At 33.5% G+C, this 12,090-nt stretch overlaps 1 protein-coding gene across 1 annotated transcript in view; it reads right to left on the minus strand.

Moving 5' to 3' along the window:
- Positions 1-3,346: 3,346 nt before the first annotated feature.
- LOC126890115 (zinc finger protein 91-like) overlaps positions 3,347-12,090 on the minus strand; it is a 74,318-nt gene continuing 65,574 nt past the window's right edge. The window contains exon 5 of the mRNA XM_050658962.1: positions 3,347-5,903. Within this exon, the coding sequence (XP_050514919.1) occupies positions 4,483-5,903 (1,421 nt within the window). The 3' untranslated portion in view covers positions 3,347-4,482. The remainder of the gene's footprint in view (positions 5,904-12,090) is intronic.

Raw genomic sequence — 12,090 nt, forward strand, 5'->3', positions numbered from 1 at the left:
ATTTTTAAATTAAATCTCATCAAGATAAGTATTTACTATGCTATCGACAAGAAGTGCATTAACACCAATATGACATATCCAATATGGCTTTCAAATGGCAAAACATGATCTTCTAAAATGTTTTCAATGTACATATCAGTTGGAATTCGCCTAATCACCTTCACGTGTTCGGTATGTCCTTTCAAAACAATACCGCTCCGTAGCACTATGTCGCCACCACCAAAACTAACGTTCTGTATGAGGTTACAACTGACATACTGCTGGTCAACTCTTCTGTAGACGAAGTCTTGTAAATCTTGCCTCCATATGGTTAACGGTCTCAGCGTTACCAAATGTATATCATATATTATCTATATGCAAAGTATACTGCGGTGCAAAAAAATCGATCCTCTAAAAATCTGGTAATTTTTGATGTTTCGAATTTCCTAAAACTGTTGTCCGATTTAAGTGATTTTTTACCACGTTATAGCCTTATTCATTTTCAATATCTCTGTAATAATATTGTTGCTAGACAGTCAAACTATCATTGTGTACCGGGTGAACGAATCAAACTGTGATTTTTTCTCAAAGTTCGCAATACTCTGTGGACTATTCTGGCATTTATAAAATACTGAAATTAAAACCCAACTATAGCCTCAGGTTTTCTTAACATTTTGTCTTTCGATTCATTCGGTTATGTTGGATAATAAAAAAGTTAGGTACTTTTAGGAACAACTGGCCATGTCCGTCATCAGTACAGGGTGTTTCTAAAATATTCGCGCAAAACTTTAAGGGGTTATTGTACATGAGAAAATAATGACAATTTGCTTTATAATCATATGTCCGCAACCGCTTCGTCTCCGAGATACGGGATGTTCAATTTTTTTTTACAAAGTGACGACTTATTTATTGCTTTAAAACCAGTTGAGATGTGCAACTCAAATTTGGTTGGTTTTAAGACGTAGTTATTGCACATTCTTTGACATACAATTAAGAATTTAATATTCACCAGTGACGCGCAAACGGGTATTATGACCGATAATATTACCCGTACGCACGCCAATGGTGAATATAAAATTAAGTATATAAGTATGTCAAAAAGTGTGCAATAATTACGTTTTAAAACCCACCGAATTTGATTTGCATATCTCAACTGGTTTTAAAGCAATAAATAAATCGTCAGTTAAAAAAAATTGAACATCCCGTATCTCGGAAACGAAGCGTGTGCGGACATGATTGTAAATCAAGTTGTCATTATTTTCTCATGTAAATTACCACTTAAAGTTTGTCGCACTTATTTAGAAACACCCTGTACTGATGACGAACTACGAACATGGCCAGTTGTTAAAGTACCTAACTTTTTTATTATTCAACATAAGCTAATGAATCAAAAGACAAAATGTTAAGAAAACCTGAGGCTATTGGGACCGTGCAAGTTCGGCTAAGCGACACCTGGTTTCTATGCTCTGCAACTTGTTCAGTATACTGGGTGTACAGTTTGACTCGTACACCCGGTATACAATGACAGTTTAACTGTCTAGCAACAATATTATTACATCGATATTGTCAATGGATAAGGCTATAACGTGGTAAAAAATCACTTAAATCGTACAACAGGTTTAGGAAATTCAAAACATCAAAAATGACCAAATTTTTAGTGCATTGATTTTTTTGCACCGCAGTGTAGTTACAGGGTAGGCAACACACATATACACACCATGCAACAGGGGTTGGATACATGTAGGAGATTTGTTACACGTCTTTTTAAACTGCTTGTTTCACTAAACTGTTTCTTGTGTGCGCTCTCAAATGTTTTTTTCAAATGACCTACTTCACCAAATGGCTTAAAGGAAATTTTACACTTATAAGGTTTTTCCCCAGTGTGTATTCTCAAATGATTTTCCAAATTACTTGCATCACTAAACGGCTTAAAACAAATTTCACACTTAAACGAGTACATGGGAAAAACGGGTTGTCAAGTTTTGCCGTATTTAAGATTGCCGTTATCGTATAGAACAGACGTTATAGTTTGTTGTAAACATAACTCTCAGAACAAAATTACGATACGTTACAAAATATTTAATAGGAAAAATATCCGGTGCATGAGAAAAACGGGATAAGTCGGTGCAAAAACGTGTTTCGCGCTTATATAGTTTACCTCATTTTATTATATTTTACCCCTGGTGCATTAATTTAATATTTATTTTATTTAGCGTATGTCGTACATCACAGAATAGGTAATTAATTAGATTTATACATTATACAATGCATCACAAACAGATGTCTACGTTTTTTTTATATATTCGATTGACCCTTTGGTTGCCATTACAAAGTCTATAAGGTCGCCTGTGTATGCTCTGCGTGGGCAGTCCTGAATTATGTGTCTGATTGTCTGTCTTGCAGCGCCGCAGTCGCAAGAAGGCGAGGGAAGTTTACCGCATCTGTAGAGGGTTTACCCCATCTTACACAGTTTGTTCTAATTCGATTAAGTGCTGCCCAAATCTTACGGGGACGTTCAAATTCGTCAGGTTTTTCTATGATGTTCGGTAGACTGTGGTAATGCGGATCTGTCTTACTTTCCCAATCTTCCCTCAATCGGGTATTTAAATCAAAGTTGGATTGCTGCAGCGCTTGAGCAAATTTTAGAGAGGGTAACATGGATCGGAGACGGTCTCCAAGAATATCGGGGGTGTCGTTGTAGACTAGAAGTTGGCGACTGTCCATTATTTTGTTATATTCTATAACTAATGCATGTTCGCGGCGTGGGTTGGGTGGTGCTATATTACTAAGGGTAGGTAGCCACATTGTAGGGGTGGGCTTAATTGTGCCTGTTATCATACGCATAGCACGGCTTAGTTGAGTGTCGACCAGGTGGGTATGCCTGCTATTTAGCCACACTGGTGCACAGTATTCTGCCACCGGATATAGGTATCAGGCCAAGAGCAGAGGATATTAAAGTATATGCTGTGGACCACCATGTAGTGTCGCAGAGTTTCTATCTATACTATATTGTTGCGCGTTTTCGTCATTAATCATTAATTTAATAATTAATTAAGAATATGGGGGACATTTTTTATTTTGTTCTATGAAAAAACATTTCAAACTATTAATGTCTTAGTTTGAGTAATCAGATTGTCAGTTTTTTCAGTTCAGTTTTGTCATACTATTGAAATAATACTATTTAATCTTATGTACCTAATCGGTACATAAACTCTTAAAATTGTTATACATTGAGGAAGAAAACGGGTTAAGTTAGAATCAACTATAAAAACAATATTTATTTTTCTATCAATTTTTTTTTAAATATTTTCAGTTTTTAACTCAAGGATCTCAGGTAGTTTAAAAACATAAAGTTAAAATAAACAAATTCTGACTACAAAAACTTTAGTGTTTGTGGAGTTTTGAACTTTAAAATTGCATTATCTTCAAACCATAAAATTTGACTTAGCTTGTTTTTACCCTGTACCTTCACTTGTAAGGTTTTCCCCAGTGTGCACCCTCAAATGACTTTTTAAATTTCCCGATTCAGTAAATCCCTTAAAACAAATTTCACACTTGTGCAAATTTTCTCCAGTGTGCAGTTTCGAGTGACTTTTAAAACTTTTTGAACTATTAAATTGTTTAAAATAAATTCCTCACTGGTAAGGATTTCCTTGAGTGTGAATTTTTAAGTATTTTTTCAAACTACCTGATTGGGTAAATTCCTTAAAACAAATTTTACACTTATAAGGTTTTTCCCCAGTGTGCACTCTCAAATGTTTTTTCAAATCACCTGCATGGCTAACCTGTTTAAAAAAATTTCACACGTGTACGGCTTTTCACCAGTGTTGTGTGCACTCTCAAATGTGCTTGCATGACTAAACGCCTTAAAACAAATTTCACACTTATAAGGTTTTTCCCCAGTGTGCACTCTCAAATGTTTTTTCAAATCACCTGCATGGCTAACCTGTTTAAAAAAATTTCACACGTGTACGGCTTTTCACCAGTGTTGTGTGCACTCTCAAATGTGCTTGCATGACTAAACGCCTTAAAACAAATTTCACACTTATAAGGTTTTCCCCAGTGTACACTCTTAAAGGTTTTTTCAAATGATTTGCTTCACAAAATGACTTAAAACAAATTTCACACTTATAAGGCTTTTCACCAGTGTGCACTCTCAAATGTACTTTTAAACTACTTGCTGCGGTAAACTGCATAAAACAAATTTCACACTTGTGAGGTTTTTCACCAGTATGTATTATCGAAGGTCTTTTCAAATGACTTCTTTTAGTAAACTGCTTTAAACAAATTTCACACTTTACGGTTTATCACCAGTGTGCACTCTCAAGTGACATTTTAAAATTTTTGATTCAGTAAATTCCTTAAAACAAATTTCACACTTGAGAGGATTTTCCCTAGTGTGCACTCTCAAATGTCTCTTCAAATTATCTGCTTTACCAAATCGCTTCAAACAAATGTCACACTTATAAGGCTTTTCCCCAGTGTGCACTCTCAAATGTGCTTTTAAACTCTTGCTGCGGTAAACTGCATAAAACAAATTTCACACTTATAAGGTTTTTCCCCAGTGTGAATTCTCAAATGATTTTTCAAACTACCTGCTTCACCAAATGATTTAAAACAAATTTCACACTTGTAAGGTTTTTCTCCAGTGTGCACTCTTAAATGTTTTTTCAAACTACCTGCTTCACCAAATGATTTAAAACAAATTTCACACTTGTAAGGTTTTTCCCCAGTGTGCACTCTCACATGTTTTTCCAAATGACTTGTTGTAATAAACTGCTTAAAACAAATTTCACACTTGTAAGGTTTTTTTCGAGTGTGTTTTTCCCCAGTATGTATTCTCAAATGATTTTTCAAGGTACTTGCATCACTAAAAGACTTAAAACACATTTCACACTTGTAAGGTTTTTCACCAGTGTGCACTCTCAAATGACTTTTTAAATTATTTAATTCAGTAAATTCCTTAAAACAAATTTCACACTTATAAGGTTTTTCCCCAGTGTGTATTCTCAAATGATTTTTCAAACTGCCTGATTCAGTAAATGCCTTAAAACAAATTTCACACTTGTGAGGTTTTTCACCAGTATGTATTATCGAATGTCTTTTCAAATGACTTCTTTTAGTAAACTGCTTTAAACAAATTTCACACTTATACGGTTTTTCACCAGTGTGCACTCTCAAATGACATTTTAAATTTTTTGATTCAGCAAATTCCTTAAAACAAATTTCACACTTGAGAGGTTTTTCCCCAGTGTGCACTCTAAAATGTGTCTTCAAATTATCTGCTTTACCAAATGGCTTCAAACAAATTTCACACCTATAAGGCTTTTCCCCAGTGTGCACCCTTAAATGTGCTTTTAAACCACTTGCTGCGGTAAACTGTATAAAACAAATTTCACACATGTAAGGTTTTTCCCCAGTGTGAATTCTCAAATGATTTTTCAAACTACCTACTTCACCAAATGATTTAAAACAAATTTCACACTTGTAAGGTTTTTCTCCAGTGTGCACTCTCACATGTTTTTTCAAATGACTTGTTGTAATAAACGACTTAAAACAAATTTCACACTTATAAGGTTTTTCCCCAGTGTGTATTCTCAAATGATTTGTCAAACTGCCTGATTCAGTAAATGCCTTAAAACAAATTTCACACTTGTGAGGTTTTTCACCAGTATGTATTATTAAATGTCTTTTCAAACGACTTCTTTTATTAAACTGCTTTAAACAAATTTCACATTTGTAAAGTCCTTCTCCAGTCTCAACTTTCATAAGTGCATTTAAATTATTTTTGTAATTAATATCTTTAGAACAAATAGAATTATTTATTGTTACTTCTTCAGAGTTTAGACTTATTTGTTGTTTGTTAAAGGAATCCCCAGGTAATGTTTTCAAAATATCCGTTCCATTCTTCTTGTTAGAAAGACCTAAAATAGAAACGGAAACATCCAGTGAGTTTTAGAGAACGCTTTGTATAGATGGGTATATAGTTAACTACAGAAATCGGAAAAAATGCCAAATTACAAGGATACATGTTAAAAATTAATTGTAAATTGAAAAAAAAATCCAAAATTTGATTGTTTTTTGTTACAAAGTACAAAGTAATAATTTATTCGTAACTGACCATTCCAAATCACGTGATATAATATGGCCGGAGGAGGGCAAAAATTTAATAATATAGTGTTTACATCAGTTTTTGTAGAGAATATTCTGTTTGGTTTTGTTTTTTATTGTTAATTGTGCAGCGGTATTGTAATATCAAATAAATATAAAGTAGTTTATCGCCTACAGAACTGAATTATCCCATAGTAGTTATTGACACAAACTGGTAACTACTTATGGGATAATTCAGTTCTGTAGGCGATAAACCACTTCATATTTATTTTGTTATCACAATTTCGCAGATTTCCCTACACAATTAACAAAAAAAAAAACAACCAAACAGGATTTTCTTTACAGATTAATGTCGATGTAAACATTAGATTTTGCCCTCCTCCGGCCATGGTTGACAGTTCACTGGAATGCCTAATTAGGCAATCCATAGATCTGTCAAACTATTCCAATATGTCCGTCGTATGGCATACAACTCGTTAAAGGCATATGATAGTATATTGTTATTTTAGTATCTTAAAGTAATTTTCGTATATTTATGTCCGCCTAAGTATTGCTAAATATTTCTGTTACATAGTAATAGCTATTTGTATAACAAGGGAGGAAAGTACTACTTTTCCTCCCGAGAATGAAGTTTACTGCCCGACGCGTAGCGGAGCAGTAATCTTTCAAGGGGGGAAAAGGTACTTTACTCCCACGTTATACATATGATTGTTCCACCTTCCTCAAATAACAAGTCATTTTTTCATTTTTAAATAAGTTATTTATGTAACTAACAAAATTAATTAGAGAACTAAAACCAACAAAAAGGTACAGTAGAACTGTCAACTGTCAAATATACGTCGAATTATTAATGTAAACATTGTTAAACCAAGATAATAATTTACAGTTTTTTACCATTCTGCAAAATACGGGGTTCTACAAATAAACGTTAAGATGTATAGATACTTACGTAATAGATAATAGAGTATTGTATAGAGTATAGGGCGTCAATAAGTTATTTCATCAATGACATACCATGACGTCACTTTTAGTGACGTCGTGTTTACACCGTAGGGAGGAAAAGTATGACTATGCTCCCTACAATCAGGTCAATAAAAGTACACTTTCGGTAGAGGTAGGTGGAAAAAATATTGCTAACATCAATAAACTTAAGTAATAAGTAGGCAATTAAAAAGTTTTAACTAAGTAATTTGGAGGATTGAAGAAAGGTAGGTTAACAATTTTATGTCATAAGTTAATTGCATTTAAGCATCCCTAAAATAGAGTTTAGGTAATTTCTACCTATGTATTTTATTATTTTAGGTAGTAATAGTTGTTATGCCACTGACATGTATGTAGTAGTTGAAACGAAATAAACGATGGACTACCCGAGCTAATTGAAATAATATTCAAAAATATTACCTCAATCATCTAAGATAGCCATCGTTACACACTTAGCTTAGCTCAGTCACTCAGGTGTGTGTTCGTCTTGTCCTAATCTTAGAAATGAACTCTGAAAATTTAGAATGGAAGCAAACAAAACAATATTTTTAACTAATCATGTTTATTGTTCAATAAAGATATAATAAAAATATGACTTAGTAAATTGCATTAACAAATGTATTCAAATTCTTGCCAAAAACTAACAATTCTGGATTATACTTATGGCTTTTGGTAGCTGATGGTAACTTCTTGATGTCGTATGGTACTGCTGTAGACTTCTTGTAGGCCTGGGCGGATCTTCGACCCTAGGCCCCTGCAGCTGAAGGTAGTAGTTGTTGCAGCCTAGATTTCATGGTCCCATTGTTGTCAGCCTTACTGTCATCGCCGGCGATAGGCTTTTTGAAGCTCCCAGAGGGAGGACGGTGATATTATCCAAAAAACCCAAGAGAGTGAAAGACTGGAAATAGATCAGGCCTTATGGGCTCATCTCTTTAAATAGATTTATTTTCCCTGTCCCTTCCATTTTCATTTTGTGTCAGCGGGTAGGGATGAAGTGACACTTTCATGACAATGCGACATAGGTAATGGCGGACATGTTCCGTATTGAAAAACAGATACCTACAGAGTAAGAATGTATGTGGTACGTTCAGTATGTTCAATCGATGATTTAGCTTTTAGATGAAAAGAGATATAGTAAATAGAAGATAATAAAAGAGGATAATAAAAGAGGATAATAAAAGAGGGTAATAAAAGAGGGCCCCAACGAGTTTTTAACGAAGAAAACTGGTAAAACAAATAGAAGAAAATTATTGTTAATGCAATATTAAAGAAAATAAAGTAAAATAATTATTTAAAAATAAAATATCAAAGATGTGACGTTTGTAACGTTACATAGTAACTGTGAAAGCAGGTTGGATAGAGATAAAGTATCTTTTTTTGCTGTTACCAGCACTGAATTTTAAACATGCTGCCCACTTAAGGGCATCCGAAATCCCATTTACCGGCATTGTTAACATTAGAGAGATATTGCATAGTCACTTTTGCATTTGCTGTATTACAGCACGCGTTATTTTGACAGTAGAGCATGCGCAGATGTGATATTTGGCTTACGCTGCGTTATTGGAAATAGTGCATGCCGTTATTAGGGGAGTCGTTACGCTCTGCCGTATTCGATGCGCTATTTTATTTTCAGGTTATGTTTGTTGTTTGTCTTTCATTTAAACCAAGTTTATTTGTAATAATTTTCTAAAATGACTACCTCGGACAGTAGCAAACGAAAGATTTACATCTGATGACAATCTCTGTTTATTGAAATAAGTTTTAGGTCAAAATCAATTGACTTATTCAGAAAATTGGGCGTTAGTTCAGGAAAACATGAAGTGTACAACAGGAATTTTTTTTTATTTTAAGAACACTCAAGGATCAATTGTTTCTCATGCTCGATATTTGGAAGAGAATTCAAACCTTCCTTTCATTTAAATCAAATTATTTATTTTTAGCATGTAATAGGTGTACATTCATCTTTCAGAATGTTATGCAAGATGATAAACTAGATGTCTTCATCATTAGCATTGGCCAAAATGAGAGCTTCTAACTAAATCTTGATCCAAAATTGCATACAAATTAGACAAACAACTAATCTTAATCGAGCTGTAAAAATACACGTCTGAGAAATATCAATTCTGTCAAAATAGCGCGGTGTAAATAGCGCAACGTAGGCTGTGTTAAATTTGCAATATCTCTCTATTATGTCACATGTCTGAGAGACCTAATTTAGTTTTTATTTTAAAACTAGATGTATTGTTTAGTTCCGCGTAGATTTTTGTAAGTTAAAGTAAAAAAACATTTATTTAAATTTTTTTTTTAAATACTTTAATAAAAAATACAAAAAGTTTACATTTTATTTTACTTGTTTTTGTACATTTTCTAATATAACTTTACCAGGAACTTGATGTTATTATAGTACAACTAATGTACAATTTTGGATCTTCTATCATCTAAGGATCCAGAGATGTTTGACATCAAAAGTTAAAAACCTAGTATTCGGGAAATTGCAAAAACATGAAACACTCTAATAGGCCATAAAGCTACCGGTTCACGGTAAGTTGAGTGCAGACGTTCAAAAAACAAATAATTTTGTAACCATGGATATTTTCTACTATAATGTGTTATACAGGGTTGTCCCGAAAAGATTGGTCATAAATTATACCACAGATTCTGGGGTCAAAAATAGGTTGATTGAACCTCACTTACCTATATACAATAGTGCACACAAAAAAAGTTACAGCCCTTTGAAGTTACAAAAGAAAATCAATTTTTTTTCATATATCGAAAACTATTAGTAGTCCAGAAAGCCACTGCGCATCCGCTAGGAAAAATATTCTAATTCGGATTTTTTGCACAATCTTACTCAAAAAGGACTCCTTTTATCAAATTCGCATGTTGCCAGGACCAAAAGGTGGTCAAAAATTTTTTAAACGTTTTTTTTTTGTTTTTTTCCTAAAATTATTTTTTTTACATGGAAAAAAGTTTTTTTATGTTTCTTGGATCATTCCAAACAGAAAAGGTCTTTAGTGACTTTTCTCTAAAAATGATAGTTTTTGACATATAAACGATTAAAAAATTGAAAAATTGCGAAATCGGCCATTTTTAACCCTCAAAAACTATGTGAAAAACTGAAAATTTCAATGTTGCCAAGGTAGGTGGATATTCTTTAAACATCGATTGATGAAATCCTGAAGAGTTTTTTGCAATACAATATTCAAAATTCCTTTGTTTTTTAATTGCTAATCAAGCGTGCGCGACACTATTTTCTACCGACAGTATGGTGCAAATGAAAGGAATAAATTCGTTATTTCATAAACCGGCGACTTTAAGGAAAAATCCAGAAACAGGTCGATTTTTATTTTTAAGTTATGATATTGTGGCATATATGGTATACTAGTGACGTCATCCATCTGGGCGTGATGACGTAATCGATGATTTTTTTAAATGAGAATAGGGGTCAGGTGCTAGCTCATTTGAAAGGTTCTTCAATTCTCTATTCGTAATATAAACATTTACATAATTATTTATAAAGGGTGCCCAAAAAATTTTTATTAAATTAAATTATTTGACAAAAAAGAAGTAGAAGGACACCCTGTAAAAATAATTCTGTAAATGTTTACATTACTGAATAAAGAATTGAAGAACCTTTCAAATGAGCTACCACACGACCCCTATTCTCATTTAAAGAAATCATCGATTACGTCATCACGCCCAGACGGATGACGTCACTAGTATACCATATATGCCACAATATCATAACTTAAAAATAAAAATCGACCTGTTTCGGGATTTTTCCTTAAAGTCGCCCGTTTACGAAATAACGAATTTATTCCTTTCATTTGCACCATACTGTCGGTGGAAAATAGTGTCGCGCACGCTTGATTAGCAATTAAAAAACAAAGAAGTTTTGAATATTGTATTGCAAAAAACTCTTCGGGATTTCATCAATCGATGTTTAAAGAATATTTACCTACCTTGGCAACATTAAAATTTTAAGTTTTTCACATAGTGTTTGAGGGTTAAAAATGGCCGATTTCGCAATTTTTCAATTTTTAATCGCTGATATGTCAAAAACTATCATTTTTAGAGAAAAGTCACTAAAGACCTTTTCTGTTTGGAATGATCCAAAAAACCTAAAAAACTTTTTTTCATGCAAAAAATATAATTTTAGGAAAAAAACAAAAAAAAACGTTTAAAAAATTTTTGACCACCTTTTGGTCCTGGCAACATGCAAATTTGTTAAAAGGAGTCCTTTTTGAGTAAGATTGTGCAAAAAATCCGATAGAATATTTTTCCTAGCGGATGCGCAGTGGCTTTCTGGACTATAGAGATTTTTCATTGAAAATGGACATGTGGCATTCTTATGGCAGCAGCATCTTAAATAAAAATTAAAGTAAAATTTGTGTACCCCATAAAAAATTTATGGGGGTTTTGTTCCCTTAAACCAGGGATGGCCAACCCGCGGCACGCGTGCCACTCTGTGGCACGATTGAGTCCTATCAGTGGCACGCGTAGCGTTTTGGATTAAAAAACTTTCAAAAAAATTAAAACTTGAAAAACAAAAAATAATAAGAAGAAACTTGGTAGGTTTACGGAAGTTACGATAGATGCGGCATCATTGCATCCTCTGGCGAGCGATATTGCTGCGATTGGTGCACGTGATCCTAGCTGTCGTAATGTGCAATAGGACTGCGTTACCCTTGCTTAGTTTATTTTAAACTGCCCCGTTGTATGTGCACATTTTGTCATCGCGCATTGTTTCTTTAAAATTTTAAAAGTATTTGTTCGATATGTCCACGAGTAAGCCTTCGACTTCAAAACGAAAATACGAAGATGATATTGCAATTCGCGATTTTCAACCTGCTTGGGAAGAACAATTTTTATTTACTAATCGTAATACTTCAAAGCCTGTTTGTTTGATATGTGGATTGTCTGTAGCAGTTCCGAAAAAATTTAACCTGGAACGACATTATAAACAACTGCATAAGGACTTCAGCAACAAATATCCTATTGGTTCACATTTGCGAGCCG

The sequence above is a fragment of the Diabrotica virgifera genome, chromosome 8 (assembly GCF_917563875.1).
Source record: "Diabrotica virgifera virgifera chromosome 8, PGI_DIABVI_V3a".
In the NCBI taxonomy this organism is placed as follows: domain Eukaryota; kingdom Metazoa; phylum Arthropoda; class Insecta; order Coleoptera; family Chrysomelidae; genus Diabrotica; species Diabrotica virgifera.